The sequence below is a fragment of the Cololabis saira genome, chromosome 9, assembly GCF_033807715.1.
Source record: "Cololabis saira isolate AMF1-May2022 chromosome 9, fColSai1.1, whole genome shotgun sequence".
Lineage (NCBI taxonomy): Eukaryota > Metazoa > Chordata > Actinopteri > Beloniformes > Belonidae > Cololabis > Cololabis saira.
Genome location: NC_084595.1, coordinates 25,939,883 through 25,966,476, shown reverse-complemented (window position 1 = coordinate 25,966,476; position 26,594 = coordinate 25,939,883). Strand labels below are relative to the sequence as shown.

Here is a 26,594-nt window from a genome sequence, read left to right as displayed (position 1 = left end):
CCCACTCATAAGGGCACCCATATCTATATACCACCTAGGGTTGTAATTCAAGCTCAGTGCTAACACCTTTCTTAGCTGTGCTTCAGCATCTAGTCACCTGACCCCATAAATTAGTCCAGAAGCCATGCCATTGACATTCTGGGTCAAATAGAAAGAGACCAATTGGTAGAGCCACTGAACATATCCACCGTGAGTAAAGCATATTGGGTTCTTGATTTATTTAAATCCTCACATGCTGGCCTCTCAGTTCCTAACTCACACTGTCATTCTTGCCTACAAAGCCATGATGTAAAAAAAATAATAAATAAGTATTACATATTTCAGTAACAGAAATAAAACAGCTTTTACATTTATAACAATGCAACATTTGTAATACTGGATAGACATGTTAAAACGTACTACTGACACACACTTTTAATTATTAGTTGTGTCAGACAAACAGACAAAAGTACAGCTGGCCATTACACCAACATGCTGTAATATTCAAATACATCTACTTGAACATGGATATGGTCCCCCTTGATGAACCTACCACACCTCAATCTGTTTAGCCCTTCCACAAGATACTGGAACGTTTCTGCTGTGAGAATTTGTGCCCCCATTCATTCTGTAGTGTAGAGCATTCATGAGGTCAGGCACTGATGTTGAAGGCCTGGCTTGCACGGTCTGTTCCAGTTCATCCCAAATATGCTCGACAGGGTTGAAGTCAAGGCTCTGTGTAGGCCAGGAAAGTTCTCTCACAAAGAACTAATCAAACCATGTCTATATAGCCCTTGCTTCATGCACTGGGGCCGATTATGTTGGAATAGAAAAGGGCCATCCCCAAGCTGTTGCTATAAAAGTTGGAAGCATTGCCCAAAATGTCTTCGCATGCTGAAGCATTAAAACTATCCTTCACTGGAGATAAGGGGTTTAGTCCAAACCCTAATAAACACTTCCATACTATCAACACTCCTCCACCAAACTTCACAGCTGGCACAGTGCAGTCAGGCAAGTAATGTTCTCCCAGGATCCACCAAAGCCAAATTCTGTTTGGTTTGACCCTCAGGTTTGAGTCCTGTAAATTATGTTATGTTGCAAATTATATTATGTTTGTTTAAACTTTAAATCATGCTTTTTATGTATGATATAATGTCTTTGTAAAGCACTGTGAATCACCTTGTTGTCAATAAACTTGCCTTGCCTGTAGTGTTGTTTTTGGCAGCCATTTTAGATTTAGTCTTAGTCTATTGGACGAAAATGCTTATTAGTTTTAGTCACATTTTAGTCATTTCTATATGTGATAGTTTTAGTCGACAAAAACTCAAAAAGGTTTTAGTCTAGTGGGGATGGTGCGCAGGCCAGCACGCAGCTCCTGAAGCTCCGGCCTGCAAAAAAAAAAAGAAAGATAAAAAAGAAAGTATTTTCACCAATATTTACAATAATAAAGGTATATTCTGTTTTAGCCTAAAGCTAGCAGACTCTACGTATGATAAAGCTGCACATATAACTCGATCTGTTCAACATATCGCAACGTGCTGACGGAACATAAACGCACAAAGAGAGGACCACACCGTCACTGAATGTAAACATGGTTAAACATGCTGCTAACGTTACAAAAAAAGACCAGTGTGCTGTTCATTTAGACACATATTTTTGTCTACGAATGTTTGTCACTCAAACACATAACACATAACTTATTACACCTGCAGCCCAACCAAAATCTCGTCATGTACTACACACAGGCTACCAGTAACACACACATAAGCTACTGAATTGATGTCAGCACAACTAAACTCATTTTAGCCTGGGTTAGCAGCACAACCAAGCTAATTTAGACTGAAGTCAGCAATTGATCATATGAAATTGATCACAAGCCGATTGTCGAGTAACATTGTATGTATATGATATGTTAACAGGACTTGATGATATGTTAACAGGACTTGGTGTAACTTACCTTCGAAAAAATATCAGCGTGGTGAGTCTTCAGGTGCCGCTTGAGATTGGTGGGATTCTTTCCACCTAGTTTGTGGCCACATTTATCGCCGTCTTCCTCTACGATGCATTTTGTTTTTCTTTCTGTTTGATTATATTGAAAATATGTACATATCGTCTCTTCGTTTCCGACCACCAACTCCCTTGCCGCAGCCATCAAGGTCCGCCATCCTACCGGACTGTGTGTGTGACTGTGATGCAGCCGTGTTGCACAGATGCTGCTGGCGTGATGCCAGGTGGGCGTGACCAAACCAGGATAGGTTGCAGCTGATATTTTTTTTAGTCTCGTCTCGTCAACGAAAACTCAAACACGTCTCGTCATGTTTTAGTCATCAAACAGCCATGTTAAGCTCGTCATCGTTGATGAAAACAACACTGCTTGCCTGACTGGGAAACGTGGCCAAATGTGATTTGTCACTCCACCGAAGATGTTTCCACTGCTCCACAGTCTATTGTCAGTGTACTTTATACCACTCCATCCAAGACGTTGCAGTGGACTTGGAGATGTGAGGCTTGCATACAGCTGCTAGCCAGAGAAACCCATTCAATGAAGCTCCCACAGCACAATGTATGTGGTTACATTAATTCAACAGAGCATTAGTGATTTTCAGGCACCATGCACCTCAGCAATCGTTGACCCTGCACTGTGATTTTACTTGGTCTTTCGTGTTGTGGTTGAGTTGTTAGTCAGTTGACCATAAACCCTTTCACTTAGTAAAATCACTTACAACTGACTGTGGAATATCCAGCAGATGTTTGCAAATGGAGCCAGTATGGCTATGTGCTTGATTTCATACTCTTTTTAGAACAAGACTGATTCAATACTCACTCAAATTCAATACTTAACAGTGTGCCTAAATAATCTTGTCTATATTATTTAGATAGATGAACTTTATGGATCTCAAGTTGATAGATTCCAGGGTTATAGCAGCAAGGTTAAGGCAAAGCCTCCGGAAAAGCTAAGAAATACATACACTTACACTATATGAAAAATATAAAAGAACAATCTAACACTTAGATAAATAAGTGAATCTGCCAATTAATGCAATAATAAATGATTCATTATAATTATTTGCTGCTTCCGTTGCAATACTTTAAAATGTACGGAAACGCTCTGATAGAAATATGACTACTATGAAGGGCATATCAAAGCAAAGGTTAAAAATGTTCCCTCTTAATTAAGCAGGCTATTCTCTTCATTCAGCCAAAAAGGCCAATGGGTTAATGAGTAACAGGGACAGTGAATTCTTGCTTGTTTGACTTGACACTGAAGGTTATTGCAGATATATTCTTCTGGGTAACAATCACAAAATAGTAATAAAAATACAAATAAATAAATAAAAAAATAAAAAAATCACCTAACATTCCAATTATGTAGCGTCCCAAACATTCCTTAGATGAATCAAAAATAGAAAATACCAAACACGAATAAGGGGCCAGTGCAACCTTGAATCTCCTAGACTTGAAATAAAATACATAAACATTTAAAGAGAAGTAATGCACTTGAGTGTACAAACCAAACACACACCTAACACACACATACACACACAGCTGGAGATGACAGAAAAGGGATAAACAAAGGCCATGGATCTGAAAGGGAATGTAATACAAATGCAGGTGTGTGTGTGTGTGTGTGTGTGTGTGTGTGTGTGTGTGTGTGTGTGTGTGAGACAGAGAGAGAGAGAGAGAGAGAGAGAGAGAGAGAGAGAGAGAGAGAGAGAGAGAGAGAGAGAGAGAGCGAGAGAGAGAGAGAGAGAGAGAGACAGCACATGACATTTGCATCCCTTGCTCTCTAGCAGCTTTTGTCTTGGCTGCTCCTCATCTGTATGTGCATACTGAGTGAGACCAGGTGATGCATATGGCAAAGAGGTCACACCAGAAAGGGCAAATTTTAAAATGAAGCCAACACAAATGCACATGTGCATGTGCATTCTGTCTCACATGCTTACTATATGAGCACATGAACAAAATTCATGCACAGCTGCACACTCAGATATGAACTGGGTTAACTGTCTCAGTCACTCACTGAGATGCACACCATAGAAAAAACAGAGACAGAAGTAAATAAGAAAACACACAGGAGTTCTATGGCTGTTAGTCAGGGGGACATGTGTGGGTCAGTAGGATAAGGCAGTGAGACAGGACATAAGAGGTACATTTACACAAGATATGAGTACAGATAGTTTCCCTTTGGTACAGTTTTGTAGCATCTTCTAATACTCTGTGAAAGTGTATTTGATCATGTGTGATTGTGTCACCTGCTGCATCCAGTCTCGTGTTCCTTTGCTGGTGTCCTGTAGCCAGATGTTGTGAGAAGAGTCAGTGAGAGCCACAGCACACACTCTGTTCCTCAACTGCATTTCTCTGTGATTCATCTGGAAAATAAAGCAAATGAAACTTGTTTTAGTCTCAATTAAAGCCTGTCAATAACTCAGTGACTTTTCTTGAGGATAACATTTAAAAAACATGAATAATAAAACTTAGATTTAAAAAAATAAAATAAAATACATCTGAAAGACGAATCATACATTTTAAAAAGCATGGATCTCAGTGCAATTACTGTAACATATTAGTATGCATTGCATCAAACATATTCCCAGGCTTACATGCACTGCCAGCAGTAAAGTTCTGAGACTAGGATGGCCTTGGCCCAGAGGACAGGGCTGTAACCAGAGGATAAAGATTCAACCTGGTGTATAGCATAATACTATAAAATGAAATATGAAAGAGGATTGCTCAACTATAGCGTGTCCTTGTCACGTTCTGAGCAAATGTCCTTCCCTGTCTGTGTTCAAATACCTCGGTCCCCATTCTTAATACCCTTTCCCTTTACATGTCACAAAGAATGTGGCGTTCGCAAGCCAGTCTTCTTATTCCCTTCTGAATGTCAACGCCAAGGAAAATGTCACACAAAGGACTTGTTACCACAGTACAATAGACTTCCCACACCAATGGTCCGACCCCAAGGAGCACCATAGACAGACCTTGGGAATAAGCCATTTTACTATGCTTGGTCTGAAGATAAAATGTGAAGAAAAGAGAACAGGAGTTGTACCAAAAGGTTAACAATCACTTACTGTACATGTTTAGTGAAGCTGGGAAAGAGGCCAGTGGACTGGTGATCAACGGTGTGCTGCAGATTAACACTAAGTTTAATGGTTGAATGTTCAACAATGCTGTTAAAAGCTTCATCATCAAAGTCATCTCGAGGAAAGACATTTTTATCCAGGACCCTGAGTCTTCTGTTGGTGTTTATGAATTTCGACATTTTATGAAGTTCAGTGTCCGACGGCAAAGCAAAAACAGAGTTTGAAATATTTGGCATTTTATGATGTTTAGAATAGGAGAAAAAAAAATACTGGCCAATAAAAGTCCAATGGTAATAAAGCACACTCAGCTGACACATGAGTGCATAATAAAAAATGTATAAATAAAAATATATAAAATATTTGTAACTAAGGCCAGATGATAAATCTTTGTCTGGCTAAACCTGGAGCTATCAAAGACACTAGCTCAGGATGAGAATTGAAATACATCCTCCCACACCCAGCCAAATTAAAGTGGGAGAAAGGGGAGATAAATAACATCTATTAAGGCACTAAGGACTCCCACATAATGCAGCTGATGAGGTTTCGACTGAAGCATCTTCACAATGGTAAATAATACAAGCTTAGGAATACAGATGAAAAGATAAAGATGAAGGTGAAAAACAGCCAAGAAAGACAAAAAAATGATAGTCTGGACAGACACAAGGCAAGGAAAGTTTATTTGTATAGCACATTTCATGTACGAGACAATTCAAAGTGCTTTACATAAAAAGATTTTTTTTTAATTCATTAAAAAGTAAAAGAGTTTAAAAGCAGAAATCAAAGACAGCCAAGACAGACATAAGTTAAAAAGAATAAAACAAATGAGATGCAAGAAATAAAGGTTGTAGTGCATCATGGTGGATTACTGCTGAATCATGCTTTTCTTTCTGCTATGTGATGTTTTAATGTCTCTGTAAAGCACTTTGAATCACTCTGTTGTTGAATTGTGGGATTCAAATAAACTTGCCTTGCCTTGCCGAAATGCAGTAAATAAACATTCACACAAAAAAAGAAAAATCACATAGCATAATGCACAAATTCCTTGCTCCATTCCTTCCTGATCCATCTTTGTTTGAAAAGATTTCCTCTGGCAGAACTACCTTTTACCTGGGTGTAAAAGATATCACCATTTTAAAACTGGAGATGTCAGTCAAGGTCTTGTTTTACAGTGCTGGCCAAATGGGTCCATCATTGAACAAAAGGTCTACCAGCAGAGGCCAGAACAAAGAAAACAGTGGACCGACTGCCCATGAAAAACATGCAACTTTAATGAAGGGAGAAAAAAAAAATAAAAAATCAAGTTTGGGCAGAAAAAAATAGACATATATTTTCTGGTTGTACCAGAGGTAAATAGGTTTCTGACAGCCCCTATTGTTTGATCCTTGAAACGCTAATTTTACCACAATTATTACTGTAATGCCCTACTAGATGGCCTTTTAGCTGGTGATGAAAACCACTACAAAAAGGTCCAGAGTGCGCCTGGTCTTTAATCAACCCAGGCGGGCACACATCACACGTCTGTTCATTGAGCTGCACTGACTGTCTGCTCGAATAAAACACAAGTCTCTGTCACTTGCCTACAAGGTCATCTCGTGGTCTGCACCTGTTCATATTGACTTGATCGTAAAGGCTTACACTTTCATGAGCACTGCCCTCATCATAAGAACAGCAACTGGCCTTGCCCTCTCTTCACACAAGGAGATCTCAGTTGAGACTGTTCTTCCACATTGATCCTCAATGGTGGAACAAGTTACCTGTGGCCTCAAGTGCAGAGTTCTCCTCCTCTATGGTAAAAAAAGTTGTTGAAAACTTCCCTCTTCCAAGAACACCTTTTCTCTTGAACTGTGCTCTCTTTAACTTCCTAAAACACATGAATATTGTCTTAGCTGCGCTTATTGGAATGCTGACTTAACTGCATTTACTTTGTGATCTGTTACTGTTTGAATTCCTCTGTTGTAAGTTGCTTTTGATAAAAGTGTCTGCTAAATGTAGTGTAATGTAATTTGGGTATGTTCTATTACTATTATTAGTTACATTTATACCACACAGATAAGGTTCAAAGGATTCCAGTGTGTGTTGAATGTGTGGCAGAACAGAATCAGATGTGGTAACTGATGCCAGTAAATAGGTTTCCATTTGCAAAATAATGTCAACTTTCCTTTCATGACAGTTTCCTAAACTTTTATTTCTAAACTGCACTTTCCGTATCGTCAGTTTACCACCATAAACTTCATGAATAAAGTTAACTATGTAGTTATTGCATGTGATTTGTGGAATTGTGGCAACTCCCTCCAGGGTAACATAACTTACAGTACTGAGGTGGGTCACTCAGAGACTGGTGCTGAAAAGCTTTTTAAATCTGATGTTTTTAAAGCACTAAATAAATAGATTAGACTGCTTGGATCCATATTTGTAAAACAACAACAACAATATATATATATATATATATATATATATATATATATATATATATATATATATATATATATATATATATATATATATATATTGTTGTTGTTGTTTTACAAATATGGATCCAAGCAGTCTATATATATATATATATATGTACATTTAAAGCATTATCTCTGACTAAACAAAGTCTGTTTTCCTTAATTGATCTGCCAACTCTTCTGGCAGCATCACCCACTCATCCTCTTATGTTTCACTGCTGCAATGCCACACACGTACACTGGGCTGTGGCAATGGTTGTGGGGTAATAAGTTCACGAATATTATCTCACAGAGGGAATACTCTGTGCAGTGTGGTCCTAAAGCCACAGTAATTTTGACACCCACTGGATCCCATGTTTTACAAGCCACAACGACAACTGTGGTTAGCTGCAAGTTTGAAACATAATCCAACTCACAGTTTAACTTACAAACTGTTACAGTCACGAAGCCACATACTCCCAAACAGATCTTAATCTAAGCCGTTTTATCATATGACCCATTATGTTAGCCTGCACATTCATGTTGGACAAGTATTGTGTTGTATATCTAGAGTGATAAACATACTAATTCCTTCTGTAACGGCAGCCCAAAGCCTTAAAAAGGAAAGAAGCCAGATGTTTATATCAGTCCTGTATCTAGCAGAGAAAAGTGAGGAGAGACATGTGGAAATGCTTGTTGAATTAAAACCAACATACAGGGGTCAAGACCTTTACTGCATTTTTTTTGTCATTTCCTTTCACACAGGAGATATGTTGAGTGAAACTCAAGTGGTTAGGGGTGCCGGACATGTGTGATCGGTGTTTTAAAACGTAAGAAAGACAGAAGTTAAATTAATCACCAAGTAGTATTAATAGAGGAGATGAGAAAACAAGGAAGTAAAGTGAGAAATATTCGAGTGAACAAATAAATAATATGTATTAATTCCCATGAGTAACATTTTTTATCCTCTTAGCACACTTCACAGGAAAATCAGACCAAATGGTCGACATCAGAATGACATTCTTGAGGCAAGTCATCTTTTACTGATTTAGTTAACTATAAAGAGGCTTTAAATTTATAAAGGATGTATAGATGAATGGAAGGATGGACAAATTATGAAACTTTTCTTCCTGCTTTTCTCTTGTTTGCTTGCTAATAAACTAACAATTTCATTTCTTATTATTCCGTAGAAGGCCTGGTTTCTGTACAGACCCAGAAGCATCTCAGAATCTGACCCACTGGTAGCACAATTTGATTAAATCCAGCCTTTCAAAAGCTCTATGAAATGGCCAGACACCCATTCACCTGCAACTACACAGACACCTGCAAATACAGATATACACAAGCCCATTTTACATTGGCGGATACCCCATGTTTAACACACGAATCTAGCGTGTCATCTGTCTATTTTACATAGACCGACGCGGGGTGGTGTGTCGAGCTGCCCTCCCCTCTGAGAGAAGTCTTAACCGCGGGTCTGATATAAACAGAACTAACGTGGGTGGCGGGTCGTGGGAGGAATTTGTTGATCACGTAACCTCAGTACAACCCACCTGGGGAGGGTTACAAAAAAAAAAAGTATTATTATTATTATTTCATAAAATAAGTAAACAGCTGATGAGAGTAACAGCAGCAGCAGGAAGTTACAGGTAGGGTCTATATTTGCAAGATGAGTAACTGGGGAGACGAGGAGCTACTCAGCCTCGAAGCCGAGGACGCCATAAACCGGCCTATGTCAAGAACCACAAAGGATGGTCCATCGTTTGAACAACTGGACACAAAAATGACAAACCGGGGCTTTGCAAGAAGTACATGTACATGTCCAAAAAGCGCTCATCTTGATGTTCATCCATCCTCGTTTCGAAAATTACACCTGTCTGACGACGTATAAATCTTGCTGATGTGGGGACAATATGTCATTCTACATGCCCAGACAGGTTACGTTTTGTTTTGCAGATAATGCCTCCCGACTCCTGAGGTGGCGAATAACACGCCTTGCGTTTATATTACCAAACGCACGTTAAAGACGCGTTCATCATCCAGCGATAATAGTGAGATCCAATCTAAAAACACCTACAGACCTTTCTCATTCCCCATATATTGTATCTGACCTCTCTCATGACCTTCTGTAAAGTACAGTGTTCGGTAAACCGTTTCCTGTGACAAAGCCAGCTAATTGTTTGACTTTTTGTTTTGCATTATCTGTATTTTCACTATTGACGCACAACGTGATATGTGAGAGGAAATAGGAAATGGGGGCGAATTAACCATGTTTATTTATCTGGACAAGGAGTTGAAGCAAGCGACGAGACATCATTTAACAGCATGCTAAGCTAATCTCTGTTTGAGATAAATACTTCATTTCTCTCTTCTCCCTGTGACGCTGCCTTGCTCATGACTGCTCCGCTGACGCTTCATCTAAACACCAGCAATAATAAAGACAATTATTTAGGCCTTTGATAATTATGTGTCAAAGGCAGTGAAAGCCACTAGATAATTGGGCAAAAACTGAATGGTAATCCACAATGGAGTTCCCTGCAGGGAGACAGGCAGACTCATCCCTAGAAAGAATGCGGCACGGGAGAGAAGAGAGAATCAGGCAAAGACAGAGAGATGAGCGCTCTTTAAGGGGCCTTGCTCACTGTCAGATAGTCAATGTGAAAAGCCACAATTATGCATAGAGAATGACTGCAAATAGAGAAGAGCAAACAAGAGAGAGGAGAGAGAGGAAAACAAGGGATAGGGGGGAGAATAACGAAAAATGAGTAGAATTTTTTTTAAAGAAAATATAGAGCATTAGTGAGAGTAAGCAAAGACTGAGCAGAGGCCAGGAAGAAGGAGTATGTGTGCGAGAGAAAGAGATCTCCACGATGATGCCAGTAAGGAACAAGGCTTGTAATGTGACTGTGGCGTGTACTGCCAACAGCCAAAGATAATCTAGGACTACCCACTGAGAACTGAAGCGCTGCTTAAATATTTGATTGATTAACTGTCCTGTTGCTGCCAGAGAATAAGAGGAGAGTGTCAGAGAAGCCAGGGCTACCATAGAAAAAATAAACAAACATGCATGTGGGTGCACACCGGAAGGCTTGAAAACACATGGCACACTAACACGTACACCCCCATAAATCCCTACACAACAACATTGGAAGACAGGCACAAACACAAACAAACATGTACACACTGAAAGCATGTGTGGGCTCTGCAGAGACAGTGGCATAGACTAAGCAAAGGAATATATGCCTCGGGGCTGAATGATGCTCTGGCTGTGTTTGTTCACATGATTTTCATTCTAAATTATTGCGGACAAGCTGGACCATTGGTTATTAGATTGATATCTTCATGCAGATCTGGCCTTTTATCCCTCTGGTTTCACCAAACGGATGAAATTTGTGTAATGTCTCTTATTTTTTCGTAATGCATGTCTTTATCCGGTTAGTAATTGATTTCAACTTAAAGAGGGTCAGACAGGAGCAGTGTGGTGTGTTCAGATGGTTCACCTTCCCTGTCTGTCACACACAAACACACACGCACACACACATAACACACTCATATCTGTTGGTCCCTGGCTGTGAAAACACAGGCAGCTGCCCCCCACGCTCCAACACCCTCCACAGGAAGAGACAACAGCAGCGCTTCCTGTGGCTTTGAAGCAGCGGCCCCAGGTCCCCTGTCGGTCCCTAGCTTCCTTTGTCTTAAGCGCAGGAAGGAAGCCCTCTCTAGCACGAGGCCACAGGCCTCAAGGGAGTGTGAGGGAGTGTGTTTGTGTATGTGCAACCTTTAGTGTTGTTTGAGTGTTCAGAGGGGTTTTACTTATTGAGGTCATGTGCATTTACTTGCAAGATTTTTTCCTCTCTGACGCTCCGGTGCATGAACTTTGTCTGCGGTGAAGGTGTGCAGGTGGAGAGAGCAGGGGGAAACTGCAATAACTTCCTCCTCTTTTTTATCTTTCCTCTCACCAAATGCATGATGAAGTGAAGATAAGGGGCTAATGGGCTGAATTAAAAACTTGTGCAAGTGACAGTACTAGACCCTGGTTGAAGCGAAATGCGTGTCCGTGTACGTGTTAGAGAGACTTCTATGTGTGCACGAACATGTAAACCACACACATTCAAACAAACACAGGCACAGAGATACACACCAACATCAGTGGGGGCGGCGAGGAAAAGGAAGGCCAATAAATATTTACTGACACAGCAGAGGTGGAGAATGGTTGTCCACTGGTGGAAACAAAAGGCAGAGGATGAGGAGCGGTGTGCCAGGAAACCTGTCGACTGCGAGTGCTGCGCCCTGCTTGTGTCCGCGTGGAAAACAAGGGGAAGATGGGAAGAGAGGACAGAGCAGGGAGAGAGGGTAGGGGGAGAATAGAGGAAGGAAAATAGTAAGGGATGGATGGTGTTGTGGGTAAGAGAATGCAAATAAATATTAGTATCCTATTGAAAAGTATCCTAGTGATAAAAGGTTGTTGCTCTCATAGGAAAAAAAGAAGGGACTGAAAGAGTGTGAGGAAACTTTTTTTGTTTTTTAAGCATTTATGGTTAAAATGTTATCTTTGTTATGTTATCGAATCCTTCCTAGAAAACGCTAATTCCAGATGGTTTTAACATGACAGCATGTCTTATTTAAGCAGCATTTAACTGAAATAATGCTATTTTAATAAAGCAAGAAGCCGCACAGACATATCGTCATTACTAAACTATAATGTAATTACCTTCTTACTGACATTTGCACAGTAGTAAGTGTTAATGATATGAACTCCAATCAGACTGAGTCATTTTATTGTCACTATGAAGTTTTACCATCACTCGTTAGGCTGCACTTTCCGTATCAACAATATCCTGTATATTGTTAAAACAAAAAGAATGAAAAAAAACCCTTCTTTCTCGATAGGTAAACTAAGTGAACACACCGCTTTGCTCTTTACCTCTTCGCCCCTTTAATTAATTTCCCTTCAGGGATTAAAAACTTATTTTTAATATGTTAATATGAATATGTTTTAATCATGTAAAAATATTTTTAATTGAATTGAACTTGCATCTCAAACTGAATCGATAGTGACACAATAAAGAAGAAGACAAAGTTTCTAGAGGGTGGTAGTTCAAGGTGATCAACTGCTACTCAGTTGAAAACAGATGTTGCTCTCAAACATTTGAAACAAGAGGGCTGGACATCCTTTTTCTTTTGTTCTTGAGGACGTTTCACCTTCCATCCAGAAGGCATCTTCAGTTTGAATGGACTGGTCTGGTGTCTCGAGGATATAAGATGTGAAGTCATATGCAAATGATTGACCCTCCCATCACTCCTGAGACTCTACAACAGTGAGGATTTTGTCCAAATAGCAAGGTCTTATAAAACACTGTCAGTTAGGAAAATTGGTCACTAAGCAAAGTTAATTAGAAAACATATTTTAGTTAAAAAAAAAAACAGTCACAATATGTAGTGAGCAAAAATATTCATCATTATTAAATTGCTGGTGATATTACCAGCTTTGGTCAACAGAGTGAAATAGAAAAAGTTGCTGTTGTGCAGTGGAAACAGTCTAAGCCTTCTCATTTCTCACTTGCTCTTAAAGTGCGTCTTTTTTGTCTTTCTCCCTGTCTCCTAACCCTCCGGCAATGCTGTAAAATAGAAACCTAACCTCAATATTTTCCCTCACGGTGATGGGACTTGCTGGCCCATTAAATTCCCCTTCCCATGTGTCAGCTTACACATTTCCACCATGAAATTTTTGTATAATTAAACTTTCTTAATGATTTATATGCTATAATAATAGCCCTAAGTATTTCAGAGCAGGTTAAAGGGACAGCTTTTAAGTGTACACGGGGGGATGACCCTGTTTTAACATAGATTCAGTTGGGTGATTCTTGGTTGGATATGATAATGGACAGGCCAAGGAAGACTGGGACTGACAGAGGAGGGAAGTGAACGGTGGTCTTAATAAGGGTGGGCGAAAGAGGTGGAGGCTAAGACCTCAACTCATGGAGATATTGACATCATTGAAAACCAGGGACTCCCTGAACTCTTGCAGGGAAAAGGCAGTTTACCACCAACAGACAGAGACTCACATTTGCAGAGAAGACAGAGGATTAGATCTCGACAGACATGTATTTAAAAAAAAAAAAAGGTTTGTTGGGGGATATAGAAACAAAGATAAAGGTGGTATTAAAATGACAAAAGGATTAACAGATAAAAAAAAAACCACACGAAGCTGGAAAAAATACAGACCATCAGATAAATAAATAAATAAATAAATAAATAAATAAATAAATAAATAAATAAATAAAACACTAATTAAAACAAAATAGAAAAATGTGAAACTGTGAAGTACAAAATTTCACTAAAACTAATAAGAAAAAACCCTTGAGCACATACGCACAGAGGTAAACAAAATTAAGTGTACACATCTAATGGAGTCAGAATGATATGTGCATGATGACTGGGATCTGTGCACATGCAAACACACAGATGTTTGCTCTCTGCTGCCTCTCCGATGGTGAGGCTGATATGATTGCCACTTAGGAAATTAGTGTGTTTTCACACCACTCTTGGCTCCGCCAAAGATAATGTGCTAAATATCCATCGGGTACTGCTGTCCATTTCTAAGACACACAGAAGCACACAGCCTCAGGGGCTGATAAACACTGATTCCTTGTACTAACTGAGCCCAAAGCTGGCATCCATGCCAACATTTCTAAATAAGGGTATAGTGAGAAAATCCTGCCAGGCAATGATGTGGAATTTTCACTCAATTCTTTGTAACTTGTTGTGAAGTGGTTATAACAGATACATTTCAACAGTTGTTTCACTTTTTAAACTCTTGGTATAAACACAAGTCTATTTATTCTTTTTTCGTTTTTCAATATTCACACTTTCTTTTCCAAGTTATATGCAAATTCATGTTAATGCTTCACAAAAACAACCCAAGGTGCAGTTACGGTAGGACTTTTTAAAGGTTAAGTTCTGCTTGTCACAAAAGTTATCACATCTCATCTTAGCTGGGAATTAGGGAGGAGATATAAAAGAAAAATGAAAAAAAAAAGGGAGCACCTGCTGCCTGCATATGACTGATAAATCAGGCGTGTGTGACTGCGTGTATGTGTGTCTTCAAAGCTGAATGAGGGGAATTTTTCAGAGAAAATGTTTTCTTTAAACTTCTAGGGCTGCATGACCCATCACTCGGTAAAAAGATGCATGGACAAATGGAAAGGGGGAAAAAAGTTTGGAAAAAAAAGCAGGGGGGAAGAAGCAAGAGGCAGGGATAATGTAAGTGACAGGATGTTAATCCTTTCAGTTATCATCCACTACTCCTTCAAATTTGGTTGTCCCCTGCGCTGCGGGGGAAGGAGAAAAGAGGAGACTGAAGAGAATCTTAAAAAAAAGGAAAAGAAAAGAGAAAATAATAGAGAGGCTTGTGGACCACTTGTAATCAAAGGAAGAAGAGAGAGAAGGAGGGAAAACTACAGAAGGCCAACGTAAATTAATGGTAATATATAACAATCTGAAATTAACTTCTCATTGCCACAAGCCATGATTTAAAATAGGCTTTTAACGAGAGAAAAGATGAGTCAGAAAAGACAGAGGGAGTACGTGTTGAGGCCACGCACAAAAGGACAGGCTGGGGGAAGTTGCAAGTTAATTTGCCCCATAATGTAAAAAAGTTTGAAGTTCTCAAGGCATACTGACTTCAGTTATGATTGCTATACCCAACGTAGTTAAGACATAAGAAGATGAGAATAAAAAATAAATACTGATTCAGAGTTGAAGAAATTCTAATCAATTCAATTACTAAAGGCAGAGTAGAGGCAAAAGTTAACTTGTATATGTACAAATTTAATAGCACAAACAGTCAAAATGCAAAATATTTCAAAGCTGCAAATTTACTTTACATATTTACTAAAATGTAAAAAAGAACAGTGAAGTTATAAAGGGTAGAAGTTAATTAATGAAAAACAATACAGAATTTAAAAAGCTCACGTGTACATATTTGCTGATAGTATTAACTTTTTTCTGGCTTTATTTTCCTTCCTTTTTTTCAAATCAAGTAATTTCTCAAATAAATTGCTAAGCAACTGCTGCATTGTCATTTTGATCTGATAGTAAATTTGCCACAATCATTAACTTAATGAATCAAAATTTACATCATTTAAAGAATTTAAAAAAACGGCACATCAGTAGACGTTCTTTTCAAGTGATATTGTTGATTAAAAACAAAACCTGAGAGGAGGATGAGGTACGCAATTACACACAGGAACACACCCATACTGAGCGCACACACAATTTAGTACAAAGCATATTATTAATCTTGTGAAAAAAAGCAATTAAATCAAAGTGGTATAGAGCCTGAAGCTATGAAGACTGTCAATTCTGCTGGAAATGCCACAGAAGATTACAGTTGCGTTTGTGGATTCTATGAACCTTTTTTTGATTAGGGAGTCAATTATTTCTTATTACTGAAGATGCTATTTCGGAAAAAGACCTTGTCAGTCAATCATGTAAAAAGTCCTCGAAAAGCACGACTAAACCAATAAAAAAAATTGGAGGTGGAGCGGTTCACTTGTGCATGTGCAGGACGGTGTTTCATTGACCCTTTTCCCTTCCCAAACTCCTACTTGTATAAAAATTACCTCTTAACTATTGCACTTCTGTCAGGTCTTTGTCAGTGTATGGTAATTAGGGCCTTCAGTGCAGCGCAACCAAAAAGAAAATATATTTATTAGTTTATCTCAGTGAGAGGCATTTACACAGAGCTGAAGGTAAATTTGAATGTGCTTATTATCTTGTCATTTTCAAATGTGATTTTTTTTTTATTATTATTTATTTATTTTTTAAGAGCGTCTGTGTGAGGAAGTATGTGATTGTAACTATGAGTGTGTACAAGTCAGAGCTCTGTCATATATGACGCCTGGTAATGTTCAGCTGTTTGTGTGAGTTTGGACAGACAGAAACGAGGATACATATTTATGTAAATATACGATTTTTATACGTGTATGTATGTATGTATGTATATATGTGTGTGTATGTATGTATGTGTGTGTGAATGTGTTTGTATGTGTGTATTTTAGCTGCATTCAACACTGATAGGCGAACACAGCACAATTAATCCATCCTTTTTGCTCTGTGTTGGGTTTGACACCTCTAAACAATAACAGCGCTTCACTTCGCCCAGCCCCAGCCCACTACCAACCACACACTGCATGGATGGGAGCTGCCAATTAGCACTATCAAACACCCTTCATCAGCTGTCTGCTTACCATACATAACACATCAATAATTCAGAGTTTCTTTCAAAAACAATCACATTTCTTGAAAAAAAAAACTTAGGATACAATACGAAAAAGAGCGGGATAACTAATTGCATAGAATGAGTTGTGAGTATATAAGATGGAGAAACAATAAAACATCGGGAAAGCTGCAAGAAGTACAGATTTCTATCCTCTTTGTCTCCTCTTCAACTGTGGCGTCTCGAGCTGATCTTTATTTTTAAGCAGTTTCCACCTTTATCCAAACTGAAGGTAATCAAGGGCCCCTTGTCTAGATTGCAAAGTTCTTGGATAAACAGCGCTGCAGCTCTCCTGCGTTTGCTTTTATTCATCATAGATTTTAAAAATAAATAAATGAAAAAGCTCTAAATTCCCCACTCTCTCTTGTACTTTATCCACCTTTGTTTAACGCCAAGGCGGCCAGTGGGTACCCACATGATATGGAGAGACCCAGGAGACAGGCTGACATGGGAAGAAAGACATGGAGAGGGAATGGCCTCACATGGAGAAAGGTCTCTGAAGGCCGGAGATGCCAAAAGAAACTGGGGGTGACAGCGAGGACATGGGAATGCAGACGGGTCTGTGCACTTGTTCTGGTGCCCACCAACGACCCACTGGCCTTCTTGCTCGTCTGTCTCAGTCTAGATCCGTGTCACCTTTAATAAACAAGAGACTACTTTTTTGAGGAAATCCAATCACAAACAGATGCACATTCTTGAGTACACAGACAAAGACAAAACACACACCTATACAAAAAATACACATCAGTGGAGACTGCTAAGAGAAAAAAGGGTAACAAAGGACAGGCAGTGCCCCCTAGTGTTTTCATCAAAGAGAACTCAGACCAAATTTATAAATCAAAGCCAAGTCAAACAAAACAGGTATGAGAGAGGTGGTGGGAGGTGAGAGGTGAAGAGGCTCATTGTATATGAAAAACAGCATTACATATGGTGGAGTGGTAGCTGAGTAAAATGAAGGACACCAACGCTGGAGAGAGGAGAGCTATATAAGACATAAAAACGATGAAGAAGAAAGGATTGAAGTTAACAACCCAGTATGAACAACAGGGGTGTATATCAAATTATGGTAACTTGGTTGTATGTGGGGGGGTAAAAACTGTCTAACATCACAAATATACTTTTATTGGTAAGAAAACAAGAAAGTGAGAGAGGCAGAGGCCGGTAGGTCATGAAAGCCAACGTTGGGTTAGTTGAAAGGAATCACTGAGAATGATAAATACATGCACACATGCATTCAGTTCCAAAAATAGTAATAAAAATAAAAATAGTAATACAAACAAAGACATACATTATCTACTACATTCACTATTCAAATGTCCCTTCCTACAGTCCCTTTCACAGCACATAAAACCTTTAAAACCTTATAATGGGACATAAAACACATCATCTCTTTTCACTGTCAGTTGGTCAGTTTTCCAAGCTCAAAAAATAAATAAATATGTAATACTGAAGGTACCTAACCAAAACAGAGCCCTTGGATAGAAAAATCAATCAATAAATTAAGTCATAAAGATTTAAAACAAGATTTTCATTAACCACCAGAGGTGGAAGTAGGTGAACAAAATAGACAGGAAAGGAAATATCGAAGCCGAAGGGCAGAAAAACATGAACTTCTTGTTCCTTCATGCAATCCCTTCCATCCTTATGTGTATGTACAGAAAAAAAACTGCACAATATGCTGGTGAGGCAATAAGGCCAAAGAAACCAACATAATATCAAATTTGGTGACTACGGTCTTGACCGTTTCAAGAGGACAAAAAAGGAAAAGAGCACAAAGATGAATTAAACCAAGTTAAAAACAGTGGTGGAATAAGTGATGGATGCAAACATGAATGCAGGTGGAGAATGTGATTAAAAATAGCGGAAAAGAAAGAAGAAGAAAAGGGATACAGATGCAAAAAAGGATTTCAACTTTAACTGGGGTTTGATGTTCACTGACATTTGCAGCAGGAACCTCTTGGCTTTGTCTCACAGCTTTTGACAAACAACACTTTGTCTCATTTCAATTCCTAACACTACTTCTTCCAACATTTGACACAGAATGAGACCATTCATAGCATTGGGGTCATAGAAGTCAAAGAAAGTAGAAAGACAGAAGAACAAACTGGATTCTAAGTGTTCAACTCGAGTGACGCATGTGTGGCAATTTGCAATCCCTTACTCAAAATTCCACCTCTGATTTCCTGGCATTCTTAGGAATTAAAAAGGGTGGGCAAAAAAAAGACATATAACAAGAGATTCATTTGAGCCGTCAACATGTCATCTTGAACATATTCAAACCTCATGTCAAGCACTTGTATTCCCTCTCTGCTAAGGGTGACCTAGGTCGCAACTCGCTGACACAGCCAGCCGCAGCAGGTGAATGGAAACAGCACAGCGGCAACCGAAAACGTGAGACAAGGACATGCTGGACTTCTATAACATACCATGTTTAGAAGAGAATGCCATTTTCTTTTTGAAAATCATTATATGAATGTAGTGGCTTAAAAAAAAAATAAACAGCACTTCAGATTCATTCCTTACACTATATGAAAGAAGTGTGAGAAATGGGAAACAATGCGAAAAACCGGGTGGTTTTAAAAGATCTTTGGTGAAAAAGGCAAAAAAAAAATGGTGTGAAGGAGGGGTAATTGAGGTCAGTCTCAAGTGAAGGACTGGAGGCACTGGCAAAAAAAATGCTGCAGCGAGTCTGAAAAGAAACCGAAGTTAAGATATAGACAAGAAAAAAGAAAGTGAGTAAACTTGAAAAGAAGATGGAGCAAACAACAGGCAAAATCGGATGTATATTGGGGCAAAGCATTAAAAGAAGAATGGTAAGAGAGTGCTGTTTGTAAGACAAGCAATGAGGGGAGTGAGAGTCAAAAAAGAAAGTGGAAAAAACAGGGGCAAGGGGCAAAGGAATACAGAGTAATTGGAGAGATTGGTTGCTTATTAAGGAAGATGGTTAAAGGCAACAAACGAAGGAGAAGAGTGAAAAAACGTGGCAGCAGTAGGCTGTACTCTTTCATACTCACAAGTATGAACGTGTGAAAGAAAAAAACGTGAAGTCTGAAGTAGAAAAGCGAGACCAGAGCAAGATTTTGCCACTGAGGCAACGAGCAGGGAGGAACAAGAAAGGCAGACAAAGACACACGCTGCTTACACAAAGCAGAACAAAGAGAAAGAGGTGCATCATGGGAGTCTGAGCCTTGCGTCGCCACTGACGCCATGCTGGAAAACAAACGTTGCGTATAAGCGCAATTCGATATGCAAACAGATTTGTTCATGTAATACTTATTAACAATATTATATCATTTTGTTTCAACTTAGACCTATGTCACCCAGCAACTGTGTCTCTTAATATTAAGGGAGAAAAAGAGACAATATGTATAATATGGTCCATAACTTATGGAAGTGTACTTACTTATTTATATTAAAAGAACAATTTAAACATGAAGGACAAATGTATAAAAGACCAAGGCAGAATCCTCCTCAAGGCATTAATGAGTAGCTGAAGAAAAGGAACAAATGCATTTAAAAAGCAGATAGCATTTGTACAAGTTTAAAAAAAAAAAAAGAAAAAACGAGAGGGGGGAGCTTTCTCTTTAAGACACTGATACATACAGACCTGAGCAGAAATAAAGGGTGGAAATGAACACAAAGGCAACTGTGCTGTTCAATAAGAGCAGTGACCGAGAGCTTGTTGAAATGGTAATAATGCCCACACGGTGCTGAATGCTGTATTTATTTGATTATGAATATAGAAATTTGCATATGTTTAGTCCAGTAAAAACAGAATACAGTTTTACTGATCGTACAGAAGATGATTGTAGTGAAGCACACGCTGAAGGAGTGGTGCAGTGGGGTTGTTGCATCATTTTTACTTAGTTTCTTTCAAACTTTAAATGATTATGATATTAGTTAAAAAAATGTCTTGTATCTATTGTATTGTATCTGTTTCATTTCCCATCTCTCTCACTCTCACTCTTACTCTCTCTCTCTCTCTCCCTCTCTCTCTCAGTCGTTCTCTATTCCTTCGGCCGGTCTTATATGCCAGAGCTGCAGCTGAACTCTGAGTAGCACTGTCTCCAGGAAAAAACAAAGTGATCAATGTGAGAGGGCACGGGGCGCTCATGGACAGGCCAATCAATGGTGGAAAGAACCTTGCCCAGGGCCTTATGCAAATGGAAGCACGTCCTGTAACCTCAGGAGTGAACATGCGCACTAGATCAATGGGACGAGGGTAGAACCTTACAGCAAGATCAGTCTCAGCCAGTAAATATGTAATGATGAATCCCTCCAGATTTAACTGAACTCAAATGAACTTCATCTAGCTCTGTGTCTTATTTCAAAAAAGGCAAATAAGATCACATTTTGAAAAGGATGGGTATAGAGTGGGTGGAACAGGACAACAGAGATTAGACAGTCATTTCACAGAGGAGAGATGGATTTTACACTTCCTTTTCTCTAAGGAGGGGAAAAAAACAGGAAGACAAAATAATGAATATAAAAACTCAAGAACATTTTTGAGATGTTATGATTTTCATGATGTTTACCATCATAACATAAAAAAGGAGATGAGTAGATAACCATGAATACCAGGTGAAAGGTTGCTCGCGATTTAGAACCATGGATGGTATGACCAAAACATATTAGACAAAGTATTTTCAATGATTTGTTGATATTAAGGGATACTCTCATGTACCGGGGAATGCAAGTTAAAATCAGACCAGGCTGTGACAGACCAGTTGGATGCACCTTTTTATGCATGATTATAGCAATCAAGATATTGGTAACCTTTCTGTCTATAATAAGAATGCCTATGAGAAAATACAGGACAATGCTGCATACTAACAGTGAACTAAGAAGAATGCTGGTGGTGAAACCACATTGTACAGTAGAAATAAAGTCTTGACATCCATCCACTCTTCCAGTATGAGAGCTTGAGAAGCTCTTGTCAGCTTGGTTGCTAAACACACAGTAGAAGAATATGATTTAAGCATGACACATACCGGGTATCCCTAAGGTTTTAAACTGGTTTAATTTAAACCTAATGCTTTCAACTGCCATCACTTTTTGGCTATGTTTCTCAGTAGAATTAAGTAATTCAGCTCAATGTACCAGTAGAATCCCTGACAAAAAGCTCATTTAAACATCTGGTAAAACACTGAACACAACACTTCTAAGAACTTCTCTTGATATTATACTCCAAATTAATTTGAATTAATTTAATTACTAAATAATGAAAATTTGCATTTCCCTATCCACAGATAGGGATTTAAAAAAAAAAAAAGATTTACATTGACTTTTGGCAGCATACATTTTTGATAAAACACTAAACACTCCTAACGTAATATATATATAAACACTACTGTAATTCCCTCTGGAGACTTTTGCATGGCATTTTTACTCCATTTAGTAAGAGATTATGAAAAATAAATAAATATGACTAAAAAACAGAAACAGATATTGACAAAGAAATCTGTTGTGGTGGTTTGTGTTCTGAGCTCATTATTGTCTTGCAACTGTACAATGATGAAACAAGACAGAAGTGATAATAAAAGACAATCACGCTGTGGTAGCAACTTAACAAAAACCCTAGACAAATTCTATTTCCCTCAATATTGAAGGACTAATACGAGACAAGAGGCAAGTAAACTATTTTCAATTCACCACTCTTCTCTAATACCACAAATGCAATCTAAAAACCAAAGATCCTCCTGAAACACAGAGAGAAACACCAACAGAGGTGAGAATAATGGCAATGTATTGAGGGGAATACTTCACAAAGCCTATTGTGCGAGTATCCTTTTCAGGCAGCAAACCCGCTGTAATTTCGTCTGCGTCATCTGCCTCCAGTCACAATGCAGCACTACAGCTTTGAAATGGATGGCAAATGAAGGCCATTTGTACATAATCACAGCAGATAGAAGAATTCAGGAGCCCTACAATGTGTTGTTGAGGTGGAAAGAAAGACCTTGGTCTATCTGTGGCAGCCAGTGCAACTAAGGTTTTTGGGTGAGAAGAGGGGGGCTTTTTTTCCCCAGAAACAAGCAAATCAATTCAAATCAAATCAGCCTGCTAGCCGTGACATTTAAACAGTTCAATTTACATCCTTATGTTAAGAGGAGATCCGTTCTCTAAGATCCCATTCTTTCACAAGGAAATTAGACGGCTATATTTCAACCACTTAATAGAGCAAAAGCTGTCGATGTACTGAGGAAGAAACCACGTCTGCTCGTAGTGTACAAAAGGCCAGGGATTGAGTGTCATTATAAGTGAAGCAAAAAACCACAGTGAGAGATAATATAAATAATTTAGACAGGATACAAAAAAAAGCACCATGCATGATATCCGTGTAGTATTGTGCGCAGGGACGGATGAGTGCATATCGAAACCCATGCACACATGCATATACACAGTCAGTGGCGATAGTGTTTGTCCTGAGGGCTGTTGTCCTGCTGTGCAGGCTGGCAGGCACTTTTGTCATGGTGGTCCTTTTGTTTCACATCAAACAAAACGCCACAGCTTTGCATACGGCTCCACTAATTTCTGCTTATATGCCCCAGCCATTTATCATCGCCTCTCACCCTCTCCTCCTCTGCTCCCCTAACGTGGCTCTGATAGCTGCTCTTCACCAAGCTGTTCTGGTTAGGACGATACAGGCTTCTCCAGGCTGGCGCTAATGTGTGTACTTTTTACATACGTGCATGCACGGAAACACATACACATAATCAGGCTAACACAGACCTGTACAAGAGGTGTACAGACGTACAGACACCCACTTGCAGACATACAAACAAAAACATAAGCACATGAAGACAGATACATGCAAGAAATGGCATTACAACTGCACCGCTTTCAAGCCCGCCAGCTATGAAGAACCTTGAGATAAAAACAAACCTGCTCATCATCCCCTCAAGAAGTAAAAGACAGGCTTGCACTTAAAGTTTTGAAGGCAAACAAGACGAGCATACAGGATTAGATGAGGGGGTTTTAAGAACCATTTGTATGCACAACTTGCACAGATTTTGTCAACAAATTTAAGTTATTTTAGCTTCTATGGTAATGACCTAAGGTCAAGGCGGCACCACTACTTAAAGAGTATGTTTGATAAATATAAATGGGGAACTTAGGTAGGCACAGTTAAAGGAAATGTACTAATATTTTAGAGAAATACATGTGTTTGCTCATAAACTGCACTATGGAAGTCAATGACGAGAGGAAAAAGCAAGAAATCATGCATATATCAATAAATCAATTAGGATTATTAATGGGTTAGTTCGGCCTTGGAATAGCCATAATATTTATAGAAATAATGGAACTTTCAAGAGACTGCATATTGTTACTGGTAAAATTCATCATGTACAATGGGTACTTCTGCACATTACCTTGTGCCACACAGAACTTAAGTGTCTGCACGGTTAAGAGTGGGCTGACTATAGATTTAAGGAAAAGTCTCATATTCAGGTAAAAAAAAAAAGAAGAAGAAGAAAGAAAGAAAAACGGAAGGCAATGAAGACAAGGAGCAAAAGAACAGTGTGGAGGCTTGTTCTGAGGAGAGTGTGCATGTGCAAATAGATCACATTTCCCTCATAAAACCTTGTAAAAATCATGAAGTTTGAGGAATATTTAAGATGCTGCCCTGTTCTTAGCACAGCAATGAAACGGGAGAAAATTTGTGATATTGTTCACGGCATTTCCTTTTCCAAAAAGGTCAGACCAACTTGAGATATTCTCTTCCATCATGCAGTGTTTTGATACCACTGCATGCTGGGAAAATTCAGCTCATCAGAGGCTCAAGGCTGTGCCTGAAGTTTCTAGCAGGACTTTGTATACGTTAATGTGAAAGCAGGGAACACAACATCAGAACTATTCCTAGGTGTGAGTAGGTGTTTGTTAACAGTGGCAATCAGTGTAAAATAAAAACTATACAGACTGACGGCTGTTAAAGGAACAGGAAAAAACAGACTCTGTATAAAATTAGTTACATCCGAATCATGAGGTTCACCAAAAGAGAAGACACCCAGACACCCAGAATATTAACACAAAGGTTTGTTCACTTTAAAAAGGAACTCGATTAATCCAATAAGAGGGCTCATGTTTCACTCTGTGAGCAGGTAGGTTACAGAGGGACAGACAAGCCTCTCTTAACACAACCACCACTTTCACTTACTTCCAGCATTGAAGAGAGATGGAACGACAGTGGAGAGAAAGATAGGTGCAGGGCCCTTCTTCTGAGTGTGCCCTCTCTATCTCTTTATTTTGTGTTGTGCTAAGGATATGAACAAATGATGACAAATCTGGAAAACCCCCGCTATGGGCCGTGTGTAAGAAATTAAGACAGAGCAAGCATGATAGCTTCCAGTCAGCCTAAAACTCTTCATACTTTGTAGGGACTGTCGGATTGCTGGGTTAAAAAAAAAAAAAAAAACCCAACAAAGTAATATGATGGGGAGAACATGATCCATGTTTCTCTAAAACTATACAGCTGAGAGAGCAGAGGAGAAGCAGGAAGAAGAAACAAGCTGGCCAAGCATGAAAGCAGATGTCAGAAGAGACTAGGCACTAAGAGAGAGATGATGAGAGGAAAAGCAGTGAATGGAGATGGATGGATAGATTCTGTGATAACTTAGGAATGATACAGAGTGGAAAAGGTGGAGGCGAAATGGAGACAGAGCAAGATGCCTTTCCCTAAAGCGTGAACCTCTCTCTCTCTTTCTCTCTCTCTCTCTCTCTCTCTTTCACTCTCTTTTTCTCTTGCACTCTCATTCAAAGGCCGTTAGTTATTCTTTGATGTATCTATAATTAGTCAGTACACACTGTGAAGTGTTTTAAAAGAATCAAATTGCACTGTAACACTTGAGCGCTCTAAACAGGAGCTGAAATGCTCCACAGCAAGGAAGCAGGCAGGAGAAATTAATGTTGGGCCTTTTTGATGTGCTTGATCAGAAATGTATTTATTAACTGCAAAGGGGAGTGGTAATTAACCCAGAGACAGCTTGTTTTCACTGAGTCTTCTCGAGTGTCAAATGGTTCATCCCGCAAGGCTCCGCTTAACAGCTCATACACACAACTCCCGTCCAGTTCTACTGGACCACTTTCTCTTCAATTAACTAAACCTTCTCCATGTGTACGCAGATGTGCGTAGTTGTATGGGTATGAGTGTTTGCATGCTTATGCATAAATGAGTATGTCTCAACGACAACAACAAAATAGACTGGAAAAAAAAGATTAATACAATAGATCATTTTGGCTAGAGTAGTAAAGCAAGAAAATATGTTATCCTAAAATCTAAAAGCTACATCTTTACGTACAGTTAAAGATGTAGGTAAGAGATCAAAGAGCAATGAAGTCTGTCAATATAAATGTGTTTTATTGCTGGGACAGTAGAGGCGAAGGAGCTTTGCCACTGGTACAACAAAAACTGAGATTCCCTCCAGGGAAACCTTCCAAGGGACATATTTAAAATGCTGTCACCAAAAGAGAACTAAAATTCTATTATGTTATGTTCATCATAATACATCTAGTGTGATATGTTTTTGTACATGCACTTAGTGTATGTGCATGTTTGCAAAAGGGTTTTCACGCGGCAAGCACAACATAAAAGAAAGCAGTTGGAGACTCACTGAGCTCTGTGCATGCACACACACACTCACATAAGTACACACAGATAGAAAGAGGGCGAGAGAAAGAAAGAATGAATATGAGCAAGGAAAAAGAGTCAGAAAGATACAAATAGAGAGAATAGCTAGTCTTCGTCACACAGTGAGAAAGCCCAGGAGATTGTGAGGCTGTCACGGACAAAACGCTGCATGAATATTAAGCAGTCAAATTAAAATT

General features: G+C 39.0%; 1 protein-coding gene across 3 annotated transcripts in view; it reads right to left on the bottom strand.

Annotated features, from left to right (window-relative positions):
* Positions 1–26,594, bottom strand: part of arb2a (ARB2 cotranscriptional regulator A) — a 194,338-nt gene that overhangs the window by 63,959 nt on the left and 103,785 nt on the right. For all 3 annotated transcript variants that reach the window (XM_061728967.1, XM_061728968.1, XM_061728969.1), the window contains exon 9: positions 4,233–4,349. In XM_061728967.1, coding sequence (XP_061584951.1) covers positions 4,233–4,349 — 117 coding nt within the window. The remainder of the gene's footprint in view (positions 1–4,232; positions 4,350–26,594) is intronic.